At 52.2% G+C, this 25,735-nt stretch overlaps 1 protein-coding gene and 1 long non-coding RNA gene across 21 annotated transcripts in view; one reads left to right on the top strand and one right to left on the bottom strand.

The window, feature by feature from the left end:
• Window positions 1-25,735, bottom strand: part of CACNA1C (calcium voltage-gated channel subunit alpha1 C) — a 459,352-nt gene that overhangs the window by 129,774 nt on the left and 303,843 nt on the right. For all 20 annotated transcript variants that reach the window (XM_086402608.1, XM_086402606.1, XM_086402616.1 and 17 more), the window contains exons 4-5: window positions 15,587-15,726; window positions 11,293-11,432 (exon numbers count right to left, since the gene is read on the bottom strand). In XM_086402608.1, the coding sequence (XP_086258734.1) occupies window positions 11,293-11,432; window positions 15,587-15,726 (280 nt within the window). The remainder of the gene's footprint in view (window positions 1-11,292; window positions 11,433-15,586; window positions 15,727-25,735) is intronic.
• On the top strand, window positions 17,024-19,849 carry LOC147373005 (uncharacterized). Its single transcript, XR_015164470.1, has 3 exons — window positions 17,024-17,218; window positions 18,267-18,579; window positions 19,076-19,849. It is a non-coding gene; the product is annotated as an uncharacterized LOC147373005 (long non-coding RNA).

The following is a 25,735-nucleotide window of genomic DNA, read 5'->3' as shown; positions in this document are numbered from 1 at the left end:
GGCAGGTGATCAGTATGAGGCCTGGAGGCCTCGCCCTCAGAGAGCTTATAAAGAAGCCAAACATGGATCAAATAACCACTTAATTGACATGGAATCATGAGCTACTTAAGTGCTTTCAAGGAAGACACAGGGTGTCATGAAGATCCCACCCACTTCGATGGCCAGAGGGTGGAAGAAACGTCCTCGGGCAGTGACACATGAGCTGGAGGTTGAGCAAGAGGGGAAGAGGACCTGGTCGGGTGGGCAACTGGGTGGGTCCAATGGAGGGGTCTGCATGTCCCACATGGAAAATGGCCTGCCTGAGTGTACAGGAACCCCAGCTCCCTCATTGCCAGCCTCATGCTCTCCTGGGTTTTGTTTTGACTCTTAGAAAAATTTCTGGAAGATTTGGGAATCCAGTTACTAATTCTGTTGGAATTGTGAGGAAGCAGAAGTCACTGTCAGAGAAAACAATTTGGGCTGCACCCAAGGAAGGCCTCCTGACGACAGACATCCGATGTCATCTCTGCTTGTTCCTATTAGCATGTGTGGCTGTGACCATCATCTGTGTCATCAAAAACAACATCATCATCATCCTCATCCTCACCATTATCACCATCATGATCAACATCATCAGCATCATCACTGTCATCACCTTCAATATCATCATCATTACCATCATCATTACCATCATTACCATCATCACCTATATCATCATCACCACCATCATCACCCCCATCAATACCACCATCATCACCACCACCATCATCTCCTTTAATGTCACTGTCATCACCATCATCATCACTGTCACCATCATCACCTTCAATATCACCATCATCATCATCATCACCATCATCACCCCCATCACCAGCACCATCACCACCACCATCATCACCACTGTCATCATCACCTTTAATGTCACTGTCATCACCATCATCATCACTGTCACCATCATCACCTTCAATATCACCATCATCATCATCACCATCATCACCCCCATCACCAGCACCATCGTCACCACTGTTATCATCACCTTTAATGTCACTGTCATCACCATCATCATCACTGTCACCATCATCACCTTCAATATCACCATCATCATCATCACCATCATCACCCCCATCACCAGCACCATCACCACCACTGTCATCATCACCACCACCACCATCACCCCCATCACCACCACCATCACCCCCATCACCACCACCATCATCACCAGTCACCATCACCTTTAATGTCACTGTCATCACCATCCTAATCATCGTCACCTTCATCACCATCACCATCAAGTTGAGACGACTGGCCTTATTCCTACTCTACAGCAACACGTTTATACCAGCTAGAAACTGGAGCCCTGAGGAATCTCACAGATCATGTTTTGTGCCTTCAGCTGGCTAATGAAGCAATGGACATTTTTAATGGCCTACTACGGTTAGTGGTTTTCAAAAGCAAATAGATTTAGAACCAGGGAGGCAATAGTTCTCTCCTGGGTTAAGGGCTAAGCCTGTCACCCAGAGGTTCAAGGTGCCTGATGAAGGGAGGAAGAGCTCTTGCGTGGATGGCTCCCTTCAGTCTCTAGCTTCATTATTTTTTTGCACGTTCTTATTAAAATGTCTTTACTCATTAGACATTTTCATTTACTTTTAATTTAACCTTTCCATCTTAATAAATTTTTGCATCCCACAAGAGCTTCAGTGAGCACGAAAGGAGGGTTTTGACCTGGAAAAGGGATAGTGGGTCCTCTGCTGCCTAATAAATTACAAACTATAAGAGTAATTAAAATATCAACCTTCACATTGAATTGTTTATACTGGCAAAATGAGTTGGAAAGAGGAGCTCAAAGGAAAACTAGTTTAAAAATTCTGATACTAGGAGAAAGTAAATATGGCTAAATGGAGACTATGGAAATAGTAGCTCCAGTTTCCTGAGGACCCAGCTTGTGCTGAGCACCATGCTAAGTGCTGAATTTCCGTCTTGAGCAAGATAAATGAGCTGAGGCTTGGGTAACAGTGATGACTCTTCCAGGACGACACACCTGGAGCTGGAATTAAAAACCAAGCCACCCTGGGGACTTCCCTGGTTGTCCAGTGGTCAAGAACGCACCTTATGATGCAGCGGACGTGGGTTCAATCCCTGGTTGGGGAACCAAGATCCCACATGCCCCAGTGAAGAGCCCACACAACCCCAAATGAAATAAAATAGAATTAAAATGAAAGAGTCAAGCCGACGGGACTGCAAACTCTCCACTATCAGCTGCTGTTCATGCAACGTCAGCCAATGCCCCTCATGACAGTCTGACCGTGTGCTGAGGCAGGTGGTGGCCCCACGCAGGGCCTCAACATCCTCCTCAAAAGTGGATCTCGCATGACAACGCTGACCCAAGGGAAGTGACTGGATCAAGGTCTGCTGCCCGTGTTGCTGCCTTCCTGTGGGTGATGACTGTCTCTGCTACAGGAAACCTACGAGGCAGGCTTCTTTTGGCACCGGCCAATGACAGATGCCTGGGCCTGCACTTTTTCTTCTGTTTTAAACATTTGGGGAAAAAATTGCGAGATACACAAATAGAAACGTATAAGACAGGAAGATGTTACTAGGTACAATTTATCACAAAATGAAGCCGCGTAACTGTCACTCCAACCAAGGAATGGAACATCGCCGGTTCTATGAAGCCTCGATCATGCCCCTCCAGGTAGTAGCTCCTCCTCCATCAAGTTAACCACTGCATTATACTTCAATAACAGGTTAAAATATACTTCTCCACATTAGCAAACAAAATCCTGAGTCTATCAGTAAATGCAGGAAAAAACTACTTCAGGGACTTCTCTGGTGGCTCAGCAGTTAAGACTCCATGCTCCCAATGCAGGGGACATGGGTTCAAACCCTGGCTGGGGAGCTAGGATCCTTCATGCTGCAGGGTGAGTGGGCAAAAAATAAAATAATATTAAAAAAACTCTTGAAACAGCTCATCCAAAATTATATAAAAAATAAAAAAATCGTAAAATTCAGTATTTATTCCCTAACCTTTCACATTCTCTGTATTTTCCATTCTTTTGATTCTCTGTGCTTTACTCTCCAGATTTCCCTCTGAGTTCACCACAATTCAGTAATTCCTTTTTCAGTCTGCCAAATCTTTCACTGCATTTTCATATTTGCTACTGTATTCTTCATTTCTAAATCTTATATCCAGCTCATTTCCATATCTTCTGGTTCTCTGGAAAATCACTGACCTTGTCTTTGACATATATAGTAAATGTGGTTATTTTCAAGTCAGTATCTGATAATTCCAATATCCAGATCCCATGTGTGTCTGTTTCCATTGTTTATAGTTTCTGCTCCTTTTCATCCACATTGTCTTGTCTTATTGTGGACCTAGTTATTTTGTAGTGTGGGTTAGACTCTATTTTTACAAAACTGATCTTTCAAAAAATCTGGAGAACTTTGATGATGTTATCTTTCTCTGGACATGATTCCTATTTGTTTTTGTCAGGCATCTTTGCCAAGTTTTAGAAAAGAGAAGATTTATTTTGCCCAGTGATGTCTAATTATCCCCAGCAGGACAGTTAATCCAAATGACCCCACCTGCCACTTCAGAAAGCAAAACTGACCTGTGCTTCCTCGGGAAGAAACCCCCTGGGGAGGTCCCCTCATTGTAGGTTTCCTTACTCCCCCCACCCCAGAACCAGGTCACTGGGGAAATCTTCGATATGGATGTATTCTAAAGGGTTGGGAATTCTCTGACAGTCACATTCTCCTAGTGCTGCACCCTGGACAGGGCATTTTTGAGTGAAGTTCCCAGAGACTGGCTGTATGCAGAGTGATATGCCTGATAACAGGATTAAACAGAGGAGGGGGGAATCACGGTCGGGCTATGGTTGCTCCTTCTCTCAGAAAGGTGTAGAAGATGTGGGTTTCAGGAAAATTAAAGTGTCTCCAAGACTTTGGTGGCAAGTGAGGTATACTCACTGTGAGTTATCGGGGTGGATGGATCCCTAAGGAGCCCTGAGGAGAGCTCGTTAACTCTTCTCCCATCAAACACCATCGCACCAGGCAATCCACAGCTTCTTCCTGGCTCTCCTTCATGTGGAGTTTAATAAAGAGCCAGGCCTGTTTATTGCTGATAGCTTACGGTTGTCATGAATTAACAGCATGAATTAACCTTTCTATGTATGTTCTTAGGATTCCAGACTGACTTGTTTCCTATTTGGCTCAAATCACTAATGAATCAATAGAGATCTTGGCATGGATCAGATTTTCTATAGGGGGAAAATCTCCAAACATATGCTTAGTGGTTTTGTTTTAGAGATTTCAAATTTACTGGAAAACAAATGCTAGGCTATCTTCTCTCCTCCACTAATAGCTGTGTGACCTTGACAGTCATGTCAATTTCTTGGGTCTAGGTTTCAGCGTCTTTAACATGAGGATATTGGATGAGAAAGCTGTTTTTGGCTCTAAATTTTGCTGGGTTGTTATTTTCCAAATATCTTAAGAAAGATTCTAATACCTTTTCCTTCCTTCAACTACTACTGTTGCATATATACATAAGTCCTCAATAAATATGTGACAAATAAATTAATATATACCTTGTAAATATAATATAGTATTACAGCAGAAATAATATATAGCTTATATAACATATATGATTTACATTCTAGCTATGTATGATAATAATATATATGTATGATAATAATACATAATAATATATATATGATAATATGTATGATAACATTCTTGTTATTCATTTTATGGTTTAAAAGTCAAGTGCGCTTCCATTTCCAAAAGGAGGAACTGGTACCAGACGAGCCCTTTCACCATAATCATTAAAAAAACTGGACAAAAATATAAGAGGCAACTGTTTCCCTCAAGTGGACACGAAGTAACTCAGGCTTGTGATCCCTGAGAGAATGGAAACTCAGAGGTGAAAACAGTAATCACTCTGGTTCTCTGGGAACAGTTTCCTGACTGCAGTGGAAAAAGCAGACAGACTATTGCAGTCCCACTGGTCTGAGAATCTGGGCAGCACTGGTGGGACAGAAGAAAGGAGACAGCAAGGTAAACAGGGGCCCCAGAAGTTTGTGTAGGGGTCCCCTGTGTGTACATGCCCCTGCCAGAGTGGAAAAATCAAGTTAATATCTCATAAGACCCTGAGCAATCAACTGAAACATCAGAAAGGGCACATCTTAGGAGCCAGAACCGTACCCTGGAGTCAGATGCCCTCCAGACCCATCCTGGCAAAGATCACACTCGACTGTGACAAGATCTGAAGGGGAAATGAGTTGGGAGGTGAGGGGCCAGGGCTTTTGCTTGGTATTGACCAACAAGTGCAGAACTACAAGTTCACAGCAGGGCTGCCAGTAACTGAGCTGTCTGCTGAGGGGTCATCACTCTTAGGAAGGTGGATGAACCCAGGTCTTTACAACATATGACTCATGATTCCAGTATTCAGAACAAAACCACCAGACACATAAAGAAATGGGAAAATGTGACACATAACCCAGAAAAAAAAGTCAAAGGGGACTGAAAATGAGATTGCTCAGATGTTGGACTTAGCAGACAAAGATTTTAGAACAAACTGAAGACTGTTTAAAGAGTTAAAGGGCAATATATTAAGAGGATGAAAGGAGTATATGGTGCTAAAGAGAGAACAGAGAGGGAATTTCACAGAGAAATGGAAACTATTAAAAGGAACCAAATGGAGACTCTGTGACTTGTTAAATAGGCTTAATGAAGACGGAAGTAGAAGAGGAAAAAGTAATAAACTGGAAGAACAATTGATAGAAAAATTTCAGCCTGTGGACACAAAGAAAGACTGAAGAAAACCAAACAAAGCATCAGAGACCAATGAGATAACAGAAAATGGCCAAACTTAAGTATAATTTGGGTTACAGACAGAGGAGAATGAGATTGGAATGAGGGAAAACATTTGCGGAAATAATGGTCAAAAACTTCCCAAACTTGTTAACATCCAATTTACGGATGAATCTGAGCTGCTCAGACAACTCTAAGCAGAGCAAATATACAGTGAAGCCCTTCACAGTCCAGTGCTGAAAACCAAAGATGGAGAGAGAAATCTAGAAACAGTCAAGAAAGAAGAAAATATATACAGGGAACCATGGTGAGAATATCAGTGACTCAGAGAAAACTGAGACCGAGAGAAAGTGGAACAACATTTCTAACATGAAAGAAAAAACTGTCAACCCAAGAATTATATATCCAGTGGAAATATTCTTCAAGAAGAGGAAGGGCTGAAGACGCCTTCAGGTAATGAAAACTGAGATCATTCATCAGCAGCAGACCTCTTTCAGAGAAATACCATAGACATGTCCCTCAGAGTGACGGGAAATGACACCAGAAGGAAATGCAGATCTACAGAAAGGATTAGACAGTCTCAGAAATGGTAAACAGGTGGGCAAATGTAAAAGCTTTTACATCTTTACTTTTTCCTCATAATTTACTTAAAGGACAACTTACTAAAGCAGGAAATATTAACACAGGGTGGGGTTTACAATGCTCATGTCAGTAGAAGATGAGATGGTTGGATGGCATCACCGATTAAAAGCACACTAACTTGGGCAAACTTCAGGAGATAGTGAGGGACACGGAAGCCTGGTGTACTGCAGCCCATGGGGTTGCGAAGAGTCAGACATGACTTGGCAACTGAACAAGAAGTAGAAAATGTATAAGGCTCACACAGGGGAGAGAGCTGTATTAGTGAACGTGTACTATGGTAAGGCTCTTACATTTGTGACTGTACATTTAACATGTGTGAGTTTTATTGAATATAAATTATGCTTCAATAAAGTGGATTTTAAAAAGTCAAGTATGGAAGTATCCCCTTCCTTTCATTGGCCCCACTTGGAGCCTGAGGGAGTTGGACCTGTAGAAATACCAGGAGCTAAAATTTGCTAAATGCATCTTACACACTGACCACAATTCTAAATGCTTTGCAAGCCCTTGAGTATTGAATCCTCACAACCACTCCTCGAGGTAAGTGCAATTTTAACCCCCATTATGGATCAGTCAGGACTCAGAGGCACACAGCTAACAGGTGGTGGCTCTGGGGACTTGAGCCTAAGGAGTGGGATCTCAACGCCAGCATCCTTGGCCACTCCTCGTCTGGAGCTAGCCAGAGGGAACATACCCAGTGTCACAGGTGTTTGGGCTCATGTTCTTCAAATCGATCACTTCACGGGACACTGACTTCACTGTGTCTTCATCTCCGCTCCCCTCATGTTTCTTTCCAGCATTTATGGGTCACTTGGAAGTGTAAGTGGCCTTTATTGTGACCATTATTTTAAATCAGGTGACAGTCACCTTACTGCTGGCTGTAATTTCAGGTCTGGGATTTCCACAGAAGGGCCAGGCATTAAAGATAATCAATGACAGGGCTTTCAGAGTTTAGGAAGCTCTGTCTCCAGTGTGACTGATGCCATCCACCACAGTCCTGGGCACGAGGTCAGTGTTTGGGGAACTGCCCTGTCTGGACTGATGGCGCCCACCATGATGGGCACCCCCGAGGGTCATTCCCTGCCTGGGACTCAGGCTAGAATTAGTGATTCCAAAGAAGTTCTCAGCTCACTGCTGTTCTCTGTCACTGAAGCACAGGATGATACTGCTCAGAAGAACTTCAGGGCTGAGATAGTTTAACCCTCTTGTTTCCCAGAGTGAAAACTGCAGGTTGGAGGTTAAAGGGCAGGTCACATGGCTGACCAGACTCAGCTCCCTGCTGTCCGCATGGCAGGCCCAGGGTGCTCCCACTCTCCTGGGGCCCTCAGGGACAAGAGGACCACTTCTCCTCAGCCCATGTGGCCAGGGCTCAGGGACCATCAAAGGCAAACCCACCAACACCTGAAGTACCACCTGTGCCCGTCTTGAGAGCCAGGTGGGCACCTGTGTCCAATTGTGTCTCTTCCAGTGACAGAGGCCGGTTTTCTGGAGGGGGTGACCCTGCCCTGGAAAATGGCCTGAGTCCATCTCTGTTCATGGCTCTGGGAGAAGCACTTGGGCTGCGTATGCTGCTGCTGCTGCTAAGTCACTTCACTCGTGTCTGACTCTGTGTGACCCCAGAGACGGTAGCCCATGAGGCTCCTCTGTCCCTGGGATTCTCCAGGCAAGAACACTGGAGTGGGTTGCCATTTCCTTCTCCAGTGCATGAAACTGAAAAGTGAAAGTGAAGTTGCTCAGTCGTGTCCGACTCTTCCCGACCCCATGGACTGCGGCCCACCAGGCTCCTGCGTCCATGGGATTTTCCAGGCAGGAGTGCTGGAGTGGGGTGCCATTGCCTTCTCCATGGGCTGTGTATGCCTGCCTGTAAATTAGGGCTAAAGCCCTGTCTTTCTGGACCACTGGGCTGGCCAACCCACCAATGAAGCTCTTCCAAGAGCCTGACTCAGACACCCAACTCTGCATTTAGTAGGTGGTAGCCCAGACATTTGTCACGACCTGCGTTTTGTTCTCAAATCAAAAAGGGACATTTTCCTCCTGGGGGAGTCTGTGCATCTCAATAAACAGGTTAAGTTTCTTGGTCCCCATGAGTTTTTAAGCTTCTTCAGGTAGAGCATAAAGTCAGGACTTCCCTGGTTTGGTTGCTTGTGTCACTGATACTCAGTAACTTGACCATCAGACTCTGCTGCAGCATGCCTGGAGCAGAGCAGACAAGCCTCAGCTACACAGCATGTCCTGAGAGTGTCAGCTGGTTCCTACACCCACAGCAAGACCCACCCCTGATCCCTCACCTCCCTGCACATGTCTCCAGGGCCACAGTTATCCTACCACTTCATCCTGAGGTCCCAGATGCCCCTCCTTACCTACCCTTCAAGGCCTCTCCTCCTCCTCCAAGGAGTGCCACCTCCTCCAGGAAGCCTGTCCTGATTGCTACCTACACTCCCCAGAGTATGGAGTCTCCCAGAGCACACCAGTCACAGAACTCATCTGTTTTTGTTTTTTTTTTTGCACATCTCTATTTTTGCTCTACACCATCATTTCTATGAACATTTTTTCTTTGACACTTCAGTCTCTCTGAGGAGACACTTAGTGTCTGACTCACCTCTGTATCTGCTGTGAGGCTAGAGAAGTCCTTTATGAAGTAGGCACTCAGTGGATTTTGTTGAACAAATTAATAAATGACTCTTGGGCTTGTACCCTCACTATCATCTCTCACCCTCCATATCTGTGATCCTGAGACTCCATGGCATTTAATACATGTATGGACACAGAGAGCAACGGTAACTTCGTGGGCTTGGGCTTTCAGGTCCCGCAAACCACCCAGCCAGCATATTTGCCACGGAAACAACACCTGCGTGTTCAGCTGCATGGTGCACAGTTGCCATGAAGCTCGAATAACATAGAAGAAAAAGCCCTTTGGAAACACTAAAGAAGGCGCCCAGGGAAGGAAGGTCTTTAGCCCTGAAGTCACTTGGGGGTGCTGGTGCTCTGCCCCCACCACGTGGAGCTTGTGCTCGGCCATGAGGGGCCCAGCCCCCCACAAAGACTGACCAGGCGTTTTGTAGATGATGGTAGGTGACAAGAATTTGGTAGTGAATAATACAAAGCCTGGTTGCTCTCGTGAGGTGAGGGTTGCGAAGTAAATAAACAAGGGAAGAGGGTGGAGGGTGAAGCGGGGGCAGAAAGCAGAGAGGGATGGAGGGCAGAGCAGTGGGACAGACCCCTGGGAAGGTGCCATTTCTGTGGACACCAAGGGGTTGAGGCCAGCCAGGGGCCATCCAGATGGAAGTCCTGCCACTCGAGTCCTGACAGACATTGTCACCAGCCTTCTCATTTCCTGAGCTTGGCCTATTGAGTGATGGCTGACTGACCATGAAAACCCCATAATTCCAGCTTTGCTAAGAGGTCTTGGATCTCAGCCATCATGTACACTCTTTCCATTCCTAGTGCCCAGTGGTTAAGGCCAGGCAGAGAAAATCTGCTTACCTGTGCTGTGTGACCACGTCTACACTCCCTCTGAGTTAACACAGGCCACCACTGCCCAGGGTCCCCACTTCTGTCATCGTCCATCCAGGGAGTGCCCCCGCCCTGGGTAGAGACCAGGCCAGGCACCGTGCAGGCGTCAGAGAGTGCAGGGCATGTCTGGGCTTCCAGGGGCTTACAAGGGAACTGCAGAGGCAGGTACGAGGGTAAAATGTCTAAGACATTGGGGGTTACGTACTTGGAACACCTTACAGGAAGTCGTGCATGTGGTGGGGAGAGCTGGTGAGAGTCCCAGCTCTCACCCAGGGCGGGGTGAGAGCCCCCCACTGTGGCCAGTTCAGTTACTCTAGGAGGAGGTTTCCACCACGTGTGCAGGTCGGCAGGGACTGGACAAGTTAATACAAGGTCCCCGTGTCCCTACAATTTTGCACCCAGGCAGGTTTCACCTGCCGAGCAGGACAACATCACTAGGTTGGTGGCAATTAAGGTGTAAAGGTGGGGGGTGCAGAGAGCCCCTGCCTTCCTGGCCTGGCCCCATCTCCAAGCTAGTCTGGCTGCAGCCTGGTTTGGGGACCCCCTTGCCTCGAGTTAGAGGCCAGAAGCTGAGTGGCTGGTGACACGTCCCAGCGCCCACATCCTGTCTCAGGTTCAGGGACCACCAGTGAGCAAGGAGGGGAAGGACTTCTCAGAAAGTGGACTTAGCCTGCAGCAGGCTGGGCTGGGCTTTGCTGGAGTGGACGCTGGGAGCCCGACCTTCTGTGTGCAGCGCTGGGGCTGCTCTGCAACGGGGTGGGTTGGGGGGCTCCTGCAGGATTGGGGATGGGGAGCCGACCCTGGCCCATCTGCCCAACTCAGGCCAGCACCCTCCACCCTCAGGGAAAGCCAGCTTTCGCTTCAACAGGCAGCAGGTCCAAAAATAGGGCTTTTGAGGCTGGAGACACCCCACGTGATATGAAAGGAGGAGAGGTTGGGAGAGGTGGCAAAATGGGACTTTTTGAACATCCACTGATGCTTTTCTGATTGTTCTTTGAAAAAAAATACAGACGGTAGAGATAATCCTGTCAGCTCTGTGCCCCAAGAGCCTGGGGGATTAGCTCTCTGCTCTTCTGCTGCAAATGTGTTTAAATTCCCAGCTCCAGGGGCCCGGGGTGGGGGCCAGGCTGCTCAGATGGCCACAGGGTCTTCTCTGTGCAGCTGTCTCAGCCAGGGGGCATGTGAGCGGGAGCCATGGTGGGTTTTAATTGACTCACATTGGAGCTGGGGTCTTTACAGCAAAGGGACCCATTCAAGGAAACCCTCCGTTTATAGGAAACCAGACTCCTTGGCAACTCAGGATGGGTGAGGGGGAACAGTGGAGAGGTCACATGGCTGAATGGATGAGCTACTTACTCGGGACCCCGGACACCAACCGCAGGGGTCGTAGCACACGGAACGCCCTCAGCGCCTTCACGTCGAATCCAGCACCCTTCCCTCCCAGGGCGTTGGCCCCATCGGCTTTGGTCGCTTGCTCTAAGATCGCGCTGAAAAGCCTGGAATAGAAGGAGAGAGGGAACATCAGGACATCCTGCTTGCCCGGCGGGGCTCCGACGTCTTCAGGGATGCTGGGCAGTGGGGTTTGCAGGTGGCTGTAGCCAGGAAAGTCTGGGTGTGTGGGAGGGTCTGACTCTCATCAGATGACGGTACCTCAAGGTGGGTCCCACCTGCCCAGAGAGGTCTCGGCAGCCTGGTGCTGGCATCAAGCTGGGTTTTCGGGCATCGGCAGCATGGGCAGAGTGTCAGGCAGGTGGGGGCTGCTGCCAGGGCCTGTCCCTCCTGGGTGCCCTCTGCCCCCCACGACATCCAGGCTTGTGTGCCCGGGAACCACGTTCCCTCCTGACAAGCCCCTGGCTTTGACCTGAACCTGGGCAGAAACAAAGGAGCCTTCGGAAATTGCTGCGGTGCCGCAGGTACAAGGGTGGGAGACTGGCTTAGAGGCCTCAGGGCCCCCGAGACCCTCACAGCAGGTGTGGCTGGTGGACTGACGGGGACAAAGCTGAGAGACATGTGTTCAAGAGAGGGCGGTGAGACGGGGCGTGAGCGGCCTCCCTTCGGTCTGTTTTGTGCTCGGGGTCCCCGAGCAGGCTGCCTACACAGCGGGGGCTGCAACCAGAAGTTCTGACGAGTCGCCTGGACCACGTCTGACATCCTTCCTGCTCTGGGCGTCCTTCACCCCAGCTTGGCAGCTGGACGGTTCCCTGTGTTAGCTGGCGACACCTCTGATCCAGGCAGGGGTGGCCAGGGCTGGGGGGAGCTTGGTCCTTTCTCCACAGAGAAGACTTCTTTCTACTGAAACTGAGGAAACCAGTCTACACATCTGTTGAACAACATCCCCAATCTAAACCAGATTTGGTTCCTAGAATTTCCTGGAAGAAAGGAACACGCTTATTGATGTACAAGATGTCCACAAATATTACTCAGGGAGGGGATCGGAGACTGAACAGCCTTCTCCTCCGTCAACCCTGAAGGGGTAGAAAGTTCGGGACTGGGCCTTGAAGGTGTCCACTCGCGGAGGCCAGTATGCTGCTTCTCATTCAGACACAGTGGAGGTGAAAATACTGCTTTGTGCCCTCCACCATCCAGGGCTGGGAGCACATGGGGATGTTTGTGGAGGGGGTCATCTCCAGGCGGTTCCCCCCGGAATGTGTCTGTCAGTTCCTTAGCCCAACATTCGAGCTTATCAGAGTGGATAACAGTCTCTGGAGGGCCTGTGAGCTGAGAGGCAGGGCCCGTACTGGGAGGGAGATGGAGCCACAGTGAAGGCCCTTGAGGCTGGAGCAGATGGTCAGAGTGGATGCATTCTACTGAGGGCTCCTGGGTGCCGAGTGGGGGCGGGGGAGGGCTCCTGGGTGCCAAGTGGGGGCGGGGGAGGGCCCGTGGGTGCCCAGTGGGGACGGGGGAGGGCTCCTGGGTGCCCAGTGGGGGCGGGGGAGGGCCCGTGGGTGCCCAGTGGGGGCGGGGGAGGGCTCCTGGGTGCCCAGTGGGGGCGGGGGAGGGCCCGTGGGTGCCCAGTGGGGGCGGGGGAGGGCTCCTGGGTGCCCAGTGGGGGCGGGGGAGGGCTCCTGGGTGCCCAGTGGGGGCGGGGGAGGGCTCCTGGGTGCCCAGTGGGGGCGGGGGAGGGCCCGTGGGTGCCCAGTGGGGACGGGGGAGGGCTCCTGGGTGCCAAGTGGGGGCGGGGGAGGGCCCGTGGGTGCCCAGTGGGGACGGGGGAGGGCTCCTGGGTGCCCAGTGGGGGCGGGGGAGGGCCCGTGGGTGCCCAGTGGGGGCGGGGGAGGGCTCCTGGGTGCCGAGTGGGGGCGGGGGAGGGCTCCTGGGTGCCAAGTGGGGGCGGGGGAGGGCCCGTGGGTGCCCAGTGGGGACGGGGGAGGGCTCCTGGGTGCCCAGTGGGGGCGGGGGAGGGCCCGTGGGTGCCCAGTGGGGGCGGGGGAGGGCCCGTGGGTGCCCAGTGGGGACGGGGGAGGGCTCCTGGATGCCCAGTGGGGACGGGAAGGGCCCCTGGGTGGGAAGGGGTGGGGAGGGCTCCATGGGCACCTGGTGGGGGTGGTGGGTGTAGCTCACAGGACTCTGAAGTTCACCAGCTGTGTCCCCACTGTTCCTAGGAGGTGCTTCCACTTCCAAAAGGAATGGGGCATGTGGGGGTTGGGCACGTCCAGGTAAAGGGTTTGGAGAGGGGGAGCGGGGGGTAGACATGGCAGAAGAGAGGTGATTGGGCCACGCCCTCTGTGGAGGCGCTGTGTGCCACATTTTGAGTTAGAAGGATGGGCTGAGATCGGGACTGGATGGAGAGCCCTGAAGATGAGCAACTCGGAGAGGAGAAACCAGGAACCGAGTGTGCGATCAGTGGGAAAAAGCCAGAGGGCCTCGGTGGACCACAGGTGAGCCGGGGCTGGCATCGTGGCCTCCGTGTTGTGAACGGTCAGGTGGAGGCACTTCTGCAAGGGTGCCGAGTCTGGATGCCTCTCTCCCTTCTGAAGTCTGACAGCCTGCCTGGGCAGATGGGACTGGGATCTGGGCCGACCTGAGAGCCGTCCACTCTGCAGGAGGAGCAGAATCCCCACAGGCAGAGACGCAGCAGGGGCCCTGTCCAAGGTCGGCCCGTGTCTCCTGTTCCCTCCTCACGCAGAGGTGAAGGCCGTGGATGGGGCAGAGTGTGGCACAGACCAAGGCCAGTCCATCCTGCAGACGGGAGAAGATGCAGCTCCTTTCCCCACGAGGCCCCTCTCCTCTGCCGGCCCCAGAAGCACCGCGTCTCAGTCCTGGGCTCTTCCTGCGAGTCTGTGAAAGGTTCCTAGGAGACTCAGGCCTCAAGGAAGACGCTGAATTGAAAAAGACGCGGAGGTGTGAGGAGCAACCGGCCTAAAGGCCTTCACCATGGCTTGCTGAGTCAGCTCAAGGCACTCATCGGTCATCTGTTCACCCAGTGGGAAGAGAAGCAGCAGAACCTCTTGTAGAGCTGCTTCCTCACCCGACGTTCGCACGTGGCTAACAGTTCAGGAGCGTCCCTGTCCCTTATGTTACTGCAAAGTGTGTCACACATGGGCCGGGCAAAAAGCACAGCGGTGAAAACCCTAACACCGCTTAGACACCCGCAAGAAGCCATCCAGATGCCCGGAGACAGGGTCTCGCTCCCACGTGGCCCTGACTTGCTCCGTCGCTTCCTGTGGGAGAGGCCAGATGCCCATGGGCTCCGAGCAGGGTGCTCTCTGGGGAAGTCACCAGAGCAGCATGCGCCCCGGGTTGGCTGGGATGGTCCCCTAGATAAGAGCCCATTGGCACACGGACCTGACCCCGGAGGCTGTGGGGCTGGACAGGGCATGAGTGCCAGGTGGGTTTGACGTAGCGCCAGGTCAGCCCTGAGGCATGGGGACCCTGCCCTGCACTGATGGACGAGTGGCAGGAGCTTGGTCAACCGCACCTGCATCTCCAGCCGCAAGTGCGGGCTTGTTTGAACCAACAGTTGACAAAGACGTTCCCCAAAGTTACCGACGCCCCGACAAGGAGATCATGGCTCCAAGGCTTCCTGCAGATGCCAGCACTGCTCTGCTTCTGAGCATAGGTGGTGCCGGTCCTTTTCCTATACCTCTCTCACTACTCTTCTCCTGAGAAGTGCCTCTGGTCCCATCCTCTGGCCCTTCCTAGTCCTGTTTTCCTCTAGCCCATCAGTCCCGGGCAGCCATTGAGTGAGGACCCTCAGTTGCAGGTGGGCGTCTTGGCTCCTGTGTGCCAGTCGCCCCTCCCTCACAGTGGCTGCAGGGTCACGTCCAGCCCAAACACACCTGCTCTGCCTCACCTCGGGGAAGGTGTCCAGGAACTCGGTCCACGTGAGGCTGGAGACGGAATAAAAGACCTAGAGTTGAGGCTTCTCTGCGGCTGCAGAGAGGACCCTGGGCTCCAGCAGAAACCCTTGATTCACCTATGTGAGTTTGTGTGGGTGTGTGTGTGGGCGCAGGCGTGCATGTGGGAGCAGCAGGTCTGTTCCAGGTAACAGCTCCCCTCCCTTTGCAGAAAGTCTCAATCCAGAGGGATTTTTAATAGATCCTCTGGTCTGGCCTGAAGCCCAGGGCCCTTGTGACCAAATCAAAAAGACACAGGTACGTGTGGAAGGGAAGGGGCTGCGCTGGCTGGCGGTGTGGGAGTTGGTACTCACCCGACAACCACGATGATAAAGTCTAGTAAGTTCCAGCCATTGCGGAGGTAAGCGTTGGGGTGAAAGAGGAGTCCGTAGGCTATGACTTTTAAAAATGCTTCCACAGTAAAAATGATGAGGAAGAGATACTCCACCCGCTCCTAGGAAACACAAGTAAAGAGAGAAAGTCATCAGACTGGGGGGGGTCTGGAAAGTTCTGACCCCACAGTTCCCCCAGGCCGGTGGAGAAGGGGCCCCTCTATGGTCGGATCAGGGCAGACGCTGGGAGGGACCCCTGCCACATCCACAGTCCCACAGTCCATTCCACAGGCACGCTCAGATCCACTAGTCTTCTAGTCTTAAAAGGCAGAAATTAGGGTGGTGGGAAAACTGCACACCTTTGAGAAATCTTAATCAATGAACACCTGCTTGGACTTCTCAGGAGAGAACTCAGGATGAGAGAGTTGAAGGAGGAGTTGGAAGCACAGAGAAAGTGCCACAGTTCTGAGTCACAAACCCAGGAGCTACAGCCCAGCCTCCTGAAACCCAGAAGTGGAGTCTGGGAACCTCCAACAGTCAGGAGACAGAGGCAGCTGCCCACGCGCTCCGACCTTTCCTTCAGAAAACAAAACTCTTTGTCCAAAGACTGAGACCAGGTCAGCAGGGGCCCTAGAGTTCCCAGGATGGGGTGGGCACTGGATGGGGGTGGGGTGGGCTGGTCCTCCTCTCTCTCCGCCCACTAAGAGAGCCCTGTTGTGGATGAGGCTCTGTTACACGAGTCCACACTTGGTTTGGCTCCAGCAGACTCGGGGCTGATTCATCGTCTCCCCCCGCCCCCCGCCCCAGCAGCTGCTCTCCAGCATGGAGCCGTCATGATCCCACCAGGTGGAGGCTGCCCGTGGCCTTCACACATGGATGCTCACTCTACAGGAGCCTTGGCCTCCAGGAGTCATTGACCCAGACCCCAGACCCACTGCCCCTCCTCGCGGGTCAGGAGGAGCTCACTGAAGACCCCCAGGTCCTGCCCACACTGCGGATGGGGCATCCCGGGAGGACATACCATTTGCAGCCCATCACCTGGTGAATTGCTGGTTCACCACACCCCCCCTGCCCCCAAGCCCATCTTCCCCGTCTCTGAGACACTGAGCCAGTGGTGGCCTTCCGATCGCAGCTCAGGGTTTGGGGACGCAAAGTGAAAAAGGGCAGAACCAGACAGACTGGAGGAAATCTGGCCGTGGGATCTGACCCGGCCTCCTCAGCACGTGGGCCACTGGTCCTCAACTCCAGGTGCCCCAGAGGCTCCTGAGAAAGGTCTCAAATGTGTGCTTCCAGGCGCTGAGGCCAGGAGACCCATTCTGGACTCGGGGCCGAGCTGCTGGTGCCAGACGCACAGGGGGGCGGGCTCAGAGGGGAGCTGGGCTCACGGGGGCGGCTGGACAAGTGGGCCCTGGAGAGTTTGTTGTCAGAGGAGAGCTGGGGCTGGGCTCCACCCACTGGAGACGGCCTCGGCCTGAGATAGTGCTTCCACGTCATGGAAACTGTCTCCAGGCAGGAATGACAGCGTCCCGTGTGCAACCACGGGGCCTGAGAGACAAAGGAACTCAGAGATGATCCGAGCTACCTCCCTGCTGGAGAGACTGGGACGCTGAGAAGGTGAGGCCTGGGAGGCACACGCCTGGGACCCAGGACCCGCTGGACCTCCTGACCCAAGCCCCGAGGTCCATCCATCTCTCTGCCTCCCTGGTCCCGCGTATCCCCTAAGACACAAGCGGGACAAGACCCCTCAGGTTTAAGGATCTGAGCCAGAGCTGCAAAGGGCCCAGAAGTCAGGAAGATGGATCCAGACAAGAACCCAGGGAAGAGGCAGGTGCCAGACGCCAAGAAGCTCAGGCAGAGTGATCTGTGTGGTGGGTGAGTGTGTGTGAATGTGTGTGTGAGTGTGTCAGTGTGCATGTGGCACTGCTCTTGTGAGCAGCGCTGTGTTCCCCCTGACGTTAGAGGTATGAGAGTCCTTACAGAATTCATTCCAACCCCCTCTTCAAAACCAAAAAACAAACAAGAAAGCGTAAGCAAGTGAAACAGCTTGGTCATCCTTTCAAAACACCATATGTTGCTATAGAAACATCCGGGGGTGGAGAACGGCATGACTGAGGAAGCTGATGCCTTGGAGCCTCTGGGCCTGTGAGTTCACAACTCCTCGCGGCCTCCTCGGGCCTGAGTCCTGGGGGTCACTGTGCCCTGAGGGTATGCTGAGGTTCAGCAGGGACCCCCCTGTTTCTTTGACCTCGGGAACTGCTTGAAATGTGTGCAGACTCACTAAAAACAAGCACAGAGCCCTGAGTATCCACCTGTGATGCTGAGAATGTGCCCCAGCCTACGCAGGGTGGGCAGGAGCTTCCTGATTTGTGCCGAGGGAGCGCAGGTGCCCAGGAAAGGCTGACATCCCAAGTAGGGGGAGTGCGGAGGGCCTGGCCCCCTCCCACAGCTGTGGAGTCCACCAGGGCAGCGAGGCCTAAACCCAGTCCTCCTGGCACTGCTTCCTCGGCTGTGAGGGTCTGCGGCTGAGGGTCGGGGGAGCCAGGGGATTAGCTCCCAGGTCCCGTTCTCCCCGTCTGGACGGGGAAATAGCTCCCTAAACATAGTCTTCACTGTCCCTGTATTATGCTGCTGCTCTGACTTGTGGATATAAACCCTATGGTAGATGGGATGATGAATGCTGGGGCCACAGAGACCCTGGACACAAGCCGCCTCTACCTGCTGGCCTGCCTGCCCATCCCACGCCAGGAGACGCTGCTCAGCCATCACTGTGAACTCACCTGCTGACCCATATCACGACCTCAGCATCCTTCTCAACACACAACCATCTATCCATCGGTGCCGACTTACAACCTGTCCCCTCCCTGCCGGATGCACAGAGTGGCCATACAGTTTATCATCCAAACAAGGGCCGTTTTGAGAGTGAACGAGAGCCTGTGACTAATTCATGGGGACACAATGCATGGGGGTTATCCCAGGTGAGTTAGAGGCTGCGGTCACCCTAATTCCACCTCAGTGAGGCTCCCAAAGCACCCACCCACTCCATGTAGGTAAACCCACCTAAGAAAGCTTTAGCGCGTCTTCCTACAGGATGGCCAGGGTGGAGGATGGGGGGACTTGCGGAAGGAGAGGGGGGTCTTGGTGAGGAAGGACAAGGCCTGCCTCAGGGTCACAGACTTGTCTGCAGAGGTGCCATCCCCACTGGACTGTTCCCCTCCCCCGCCCCATGGTCCTTGGCACCACCCCCCTGCCCTGGTAGCACCAGCCCATCACCTTCCCATGAAAGCCAGTGTCTGGTCCCCACCCCGCCTCCGCCTCACAGCGAATAATCGGTTCTACAGTAGTTTAATGAGCCAGTTACGAACGCATTTGGGTGTCTTAGGGAGGCAGAATCACCTTGTTTACTCCTTGGTAATTAAATCAGCTACATCTGATTTCTGTTTGGGGAGATTTATGGGCATTTTCTGTTTCTAGGTGGCAAAATTGAAAAATGAGTCTAATTACTGATGGATTTCCCCCAAGAAGAGAAGCAGAGAGCAGTATTTCACTCACTGCCAAGTTCAGTGCGTCTTAGCACAAGGATGGAGGATGATGGGAAGGCTAGGGACCATCCAAGACAAGTGAGGAGAGAGGATGGGAGTGCAGACACGCAGGGAGGGAGGCCCTCTCTTCTAACAGCCGGGACTTGGCCACTAGCTGTTCTGGGTGGGCCGCAGAAACCTGACTGGCCCTCTCAAACAACCCCCTTTCCTTAAGGGGAATCCCATTCGTCCCTCAATAAACCAATTGCGACTATGGGCTTTTTAGAAGCTGTGACACCTCAGGTGGGAAGGTCTGACCAGGTATGGCCTCTTAGTTGCTTTGTGACTTTAGCCAAGTAAATCTTTTATTCTTTGCTTCCACATGTTCTCATTTAAGGAGCAGAGTTTTCAAGTTACCAAATTGCTGGGTTGATTGAAAATATTAAAAATATTACCATCACAATATGTTTTATAAACACGTGTAAGTTCCCTGAAGAGGGTTTTGCTCAGCTTTACTTTTCTGGCCTTTGAGCTGGGAGGATGAGAAAAATAAGATGAGCATTTTATTTAAAGGCAATAGGGACTCCCTAGGAGTCCAGGGGCTAAGACTCCATGCTCCCAGTGCAGGGGGCCTGGGTTCAATCCCTGGTCGGGGAAGTAGATTCTCCATGCTGCAACTAAGACCTGGTATGGTCAAATAAAAAACCAAATGTTAATATTTGAAAAAGGCAATGAAAGTGTCTTCTTGGAATTTAAACTCCTTCACCAGATACGGTTTACATTTTTGGCTATTGGGCTGTTTTTTGTCTAATTCAGGATCTGGCTGAAATGAGTGTTTCCTACACTTTGGTAGCAGATGGGACCGAGGTCTGAGGGCACACGCCTTGCTCCAGAGTTGCTCAGAGTGCCCTACCCTCACATTCCATCCTCACAATGACCGTCAGAAACGGTGTATTTTCTGCAGGTGAGGAGGCCCTGGGGCTCACTCTGAGTCCCATGGAAGGCCTGGCTCTGCTTGGCGCCCCCATCAGAGGCTTGATGGGGAGCAGGCCCCATGTCCACCTGCTGGACCTTGTGCGTTCTCAAGAAGCAGTCACCTTGCTCTGAGTTTATGGGCCACACCAAGGGCCTTGGCAGTCAGGCCCTGCAGTGACCCTCTCCTCCATGTGGCCCAGCCCACACCCACCTCAGTGCTGAGACCCCAGCTAGGTTGAGAGGCCTCTGTTCGGGGGGGCATGCTGCTTCTCTGGACCTCAGTTTTCTAATCTGTGAAATGAACGCCTCTTCCTCCCTCGGCCTCTGCCCGGCTACGAGAAATCATGCAGAGCTCAGTGTCTGGTGCATACATGTTTCCCAGGAGTCCACAGACCACAGGGGGCTCCAGGGCGGGGTCGGGGGTAAGGTGTCCCTCAGGTTGGTGACCTCAGAGCAGCTACCTCTGTAGCTGTTGGAGCCAGATGGTCACCCAAGCTTTCTGGGGAGCCTCCGGACCCAAATAACTCCAGAGGGTGCCTGGAGCCTCCATACCTCTCAACCCACAGGGCTTTTTCAAGGAAATGAGATTTTAACTCAACCAGGACCTTCTGTCCATGGGAGGGTGATCCAATGGCAGGAGTCAGCATCTCTGATTAGCAGCAGCAACAGCCTGGACCCCTTGATGCCGAGTCACAGGTCACCAGAGGATGGGGTGGGGACAAGCCCGGGTCCTGGCTCCGAAGGCTGGGCCGAGGCCACCTGCGCTGATCTCTTGGGGAACCTGGGCCCCGTCCAGAGATGAGGTTAACTGGGGCTGGGACAGGCCCAGGGATGAGCATGTCAGCGTGTTATGGAAACGACCAGACCCCAGGTTCAGGCAGGTATAGACACGCTGGTGGAGCAGGGGTTCTCACAAAGGGAGGTGCAGCCTCTGTGTGGACAGGATAACTGTCCTGGAAAGTCAGGGCATGGTGTTGGGAGCCCTATCTCTGAAGGGAGACCACATGGTTTTATATCCAAGTGCTGCCATAAAGATCAGAGCAGAAATAAATGAAACAGGGAATTAAAAAATCATAGAAAAGATCAATGAAATTAAGAGCTGATTCTTTGAAGAGATAAAATTCATAAGCCTTTGGCCAGACTCTTTGGGAAAAAAAGCAGAGAGGGCTCAAATGAATAAAATCAGAAATGAAAGAGAAGTTACAACCCACACCACAGAAATACAAAGGATCATTAAGACATGACTATAACCGAGTATGCACCAATAAAATGGAAAACCTAGAAGTGGAGAAATTCCTAGAAATACATAATGTCCCAAGACTGAACCAGGGAAAGATAGAAAATATGAACAGACCAATTACCAGAAATGAAATTGACCAATTACCAAAACAAAAGTCCAGGACCAGATGGCTTCACAGGTGAATTCTACTAAACATTTAGAGAAGAGTTAACACCCATCCTTCTGAAACTGTTCCAAAAAATTGCAGAGGAAGGAATGCTTCCAAAATCATTCTGTGAGGCCACCATCACCCTGATACCAAAGCCAAAGACAGCACAAAAGATGGAAATTGCAGGCCAATGTCACCGATGGACATAGATCAGAAATCATTAACAAAGCATTAGTGAACTGAATCCAACAATACATTTAAAGAATTACAAACCATTGTCAGGGCTTCCCAGGTGGCGCTAGAGGTAAAGAATCTGCCTGCCCACGCAGGAGACATGAGACACGGGTTCTATTCCTGGATTGGGAAGATCCCCTGGAGGAGGGCATGTATTCTTGCCTCTGCCAATACTGGAATACTGCCATTCCAGTATTCTTGCCTGGAGAATCCTATGGAGTGAGGAGCCTGGTGGGCTACCGTCCATGGGGTCACAAAGAGTCGGATACGACTGAGCAGCTAAACAACAACAAAAGCAACATCCTATTGAACAGTGGAAAGTCAAAGGCATTTCCTTAAGACAAGGAAGCCCACTTGCCACATTTACTCAACATAGTATTGGAAGTCCTAGCTACAGCAATCAGAGAAGATAAAGTAGTAAAAGGAATCCAAGTTGGAAAAGGGAGAATTAAAACTGTCACTGTTTGCAGACGACATGATACTATACATAGAAAATCGTAAAGCCACCGCCAAAAAACGACTAGAGCTCATCAATGAATTCAGCAAAGCTGGAGGATACAAAATTAATATACAGAAATACATTTGTAACTTGGAGTATAACCTTCAAAAATTATGAATCACTACGTTGTACTCCTGAAACTAACATAATATTGTACATAAGCCACGTGCTGTGCTGTGCTAAGTTGCTCAGTCGTGTCCAACTCTTTGCGACCCCATGGACTGTAGCCTGTCAGGTTTCCTCTGTCCATGGGATTCTCCAGGCAAGAATACTGGAGTGGATTGCCATGCCCTCCTCCAGGAGATCTTCCCGACCCAGGGATCGAACCTGGGTCTCTCATATTGCAGGCAGATTCTTTACTGTCTGAGCCACCAGGGAAGCCCAGACCTCAATTTAAAAAGTACAATAAAAATTTTCAGCAGTGCTAGAGAGGAAAACTGGAAGATGGAAAGGAGGAAAAAGGCAGAATAGCTAGGAAGAGAAGATGCACAAGAGCAGGAAAGAAGTGTGATGTCGTTGGAGTCGGTTTACACCCAGAACGAGGTCCTTAGGTAAGGTTCCTGAAGTTACGCCCATGAAGCCCGGGATTGCCCTCAGAGACCCCGTGTGTAGGGGGAGCCCCCTACAGTGCACAAAGGGGGACGTGTCCAACAGGCCTGGGAGAAAGGGCCTGCAGGGCGTGAGGCTTGGATCCTCTGGGGAGAGCTGACCATTTCTCTACCTTCTGTGCAGAAAGCAAGCCAGTGACCTGGACCCTCTGTCTGACCGCAGCCAGGTTCCCACTGACCTCTGGCTCCTGTGGCTGGAAGTCCCCGTGTGACTCCAGGGTAGCTGCACCCAGCCAGAGTTCAGAGCACCAGCAGCCTCTGGCCTGATGCCCTCCCCTGAGTCACTGCTCCCAGCTGCCACCCTCTCCCACCCCTACCCCACGGCCCAGGGCCTGGGGAGACAGGATCTCTGGGCTGGGCCAGAATCAAACAGCCTGTGGACGGGTCAGATGTCTGGCCTCAAGGACTTGAGTTCTGATGAAGTGCACAGACATTCAGCACTCTGGGGCCTGCAGCTGAAGAAGCAGCGCCCTGGTCAGAGCAGCCAAGTTGGGGGTAGGGTCAGAAGGGACATAGGCCATCACAACACGGCGAGGTCTGCATGAGGCCGTTATACTAGTGAGCTTGGGCACTCCTTCCCAACACCAGCCAGAGGCAAAGGGCACCTTGGGCTCTCCCAGGATCCAGGCCAGACACTGGGCCCCCAGACCGTGTGGTGCCTTTGATCTGGAAAAGTGATGAACGTCTAGAGGACCGGGCTTTCCTTTGAGACGGCGGGTCCGGGTGGAGCTCCCACTCGACACTCGTGCATCCCGGGTGGCATCTACACTCAGGGGACTCACCCGGCACAGGGGAGCAGGGTCGTCATTGGCACAGGGGGCTGGCGTCCTCCCCAGAGTTCACATCTCAGGAAATCCCGGCTCCCAGGTGCTGGCTCACCAGGGGCCTGGACGGTGGGTCAGTGCTTTTACAGGAGACACTGAGGGGGTGAGGACAGTAGAGGTGGCTGGAGCAGCCACCCTGTGTGGATGCCCGCAGTTAACATGCTCCCGTCCCCGGAGGCTGGCCTCAGATGCCACCTCCACCACAGGTGAGGAGCCCGAGGCTCAGAGAAGTCAAGCAGGCTGTCCAGGGCCCACAGGCTGCCGAAGCCCAGCCCAAGGCTTGACCTCTGACTGTCCAGTTTGCCTGCATGGCCTCAGGCAGGGTGGGCCCCAGGAGCTTGGCCTCCTGCCCCTCACAGCCTCCACTGGAAATCCTGTATTCTAATAATGGCCAAACCAGCAGGATGTGGGAGCATTACAGATGGAAGGAGGGAGCCCTTCTCCAGCCCGGGGCAGGTGTGGCAGGCTGGGACCATGTGGCGTGGGACCTGGGAGAGACGACGGCACGGCCATCTCTAGCCCAAAGCAGTGGTCAAGGTGCAGACCCAGCAGCTGTGGTCCCACCGTGAGTGGTTCCAGGACCGCGGGCTTCGGAGCAGCAGCAGAGCATCCATCAGAGCTGAGCTGACACACGTCCGTGCCAATAAACGAACATTTCCATCTCAGGTGGCTCTATCTGACAGGCGCCATCAATTCACACAGCAATTTATGCAGCCAAGGGGAAAGGTGTGGGGGGCATGGGCGGGGTTGGGGGAGGATGCGGGGCCAGCCTCAGGCTGTCAGGTTGTATTCATTCATTTTGCAATCACTCACTCGTTCACTCAGTCATTTACGCAGTCACTTAGTCACTCATTCCCTCACTCACTCATTCATTCATGCAGTCACTCACTCATTCCCTCTCATTCATTCATGCAGCCACTCAGTCCTTCACACATTCATTCATTCAGTCACTTATTCACTCACTCACTCATTCTCCAGAAGAGCCTAGGTGGGTGCAAGAGCTGGCCTGTGTTACAGAATGTCTCTTTCCCCCAGCCTCTTAGCTTATATTATAAAGATCACCTACATTTTGAGTTGTTAGATTTGGGCAAAACTGCACGTTTCTCACTCTTTCCTCGGTGCTGTCCCATCGTACCCACCTCGTGACACCGCTGTGTAGAAGTGTGTGCTGGGTCACAGTTGGCAGATTAGAGACCCCCTGGATCAAACACTCTCTTTTCCTTCAAAATAGTCCCTCCATCTGGCTTCAGCAGTTTGAAAATGCACGAAATCCGTTTGCTAGGCATCTGTTATATCTACTTGTTTACACATTGATCAAGGTACTTATCCCCTGGTTCAAAGAGATGAGATGGTTTACCGAGTGCTCTCTGAGGGCTGGAGGTGACTGAACTGAGACGACCTGATCAGTAGAAGAGCTGGAGCCTGGAGCCCACAGCAGAGCATACTCAGCGCCCCCACCGGGGTTCCAGTCACTGCCCATCTCCTTGACACGCCCTCACCTTCCTCTGTCTCCCACCTGCTAGGTGTCCGCCCTCATTCCCCACCCCTCAGAAAACACAGGGAGACCCGAGAGGCACTGACGTGGGGGGCAGCAAAGGACAGGGCATCCTCACAGGGTCCACTCTTGGGAGACACACCTGTGCTGAGTATGCACACACATGCACACACACATGCCTGCACGTAGGCAGGGTCTAGGTGCTTTGTACTCCAGGCTGGTCTATTCCCTTCCCTTTTGTTTGGTTTGGCTTCTTCTGCACAAAGTGGTCCATGGGAATCAGGGTCCTTGGAAGTGAAACATCAACACGAACCTCCCGGATCCATCGCCTTGAACCTCCTGGATCTCTTTCTTGAAAACCTCTTAAAGCCAGATGCTTGGGTGGTGTGGGGTGGGGACTAGTTCTCCACCCTTTCCTGCAGGGGATGATGGGAAGCTGGGGTCTTGTTCCCAGAGCTGGGGGTGGGGCAGGGGGAGGCCGACATGATGCCCTGTAGGGGCTGAGGTGATGCAGATCCTGCAAGACCACGGGCCCCATGACCAGCCAGGCCACCTGCTCCATGGAGGGACCGGTCCCTCTGGCCGACTCT

This window comes from Bos grunniens, chromosome 5 (assembly GCF_055505025.1).
Source record: "Bos grunniens cultivar Pamir isolate PY7600 chromosome 5, Bosgru_T2T1.0, whole genome shotgun sequence".
Taxonomy (NCBI): domain Eukaryota; kingdom Metazoa; phylum Chordata; class Mammalia; order Artiodactyla; family Bovidae; genus Bos; species Bos grunniens.
This window is presented reverse-complemented; position numbering and strand designations above follow the sequence as displayed.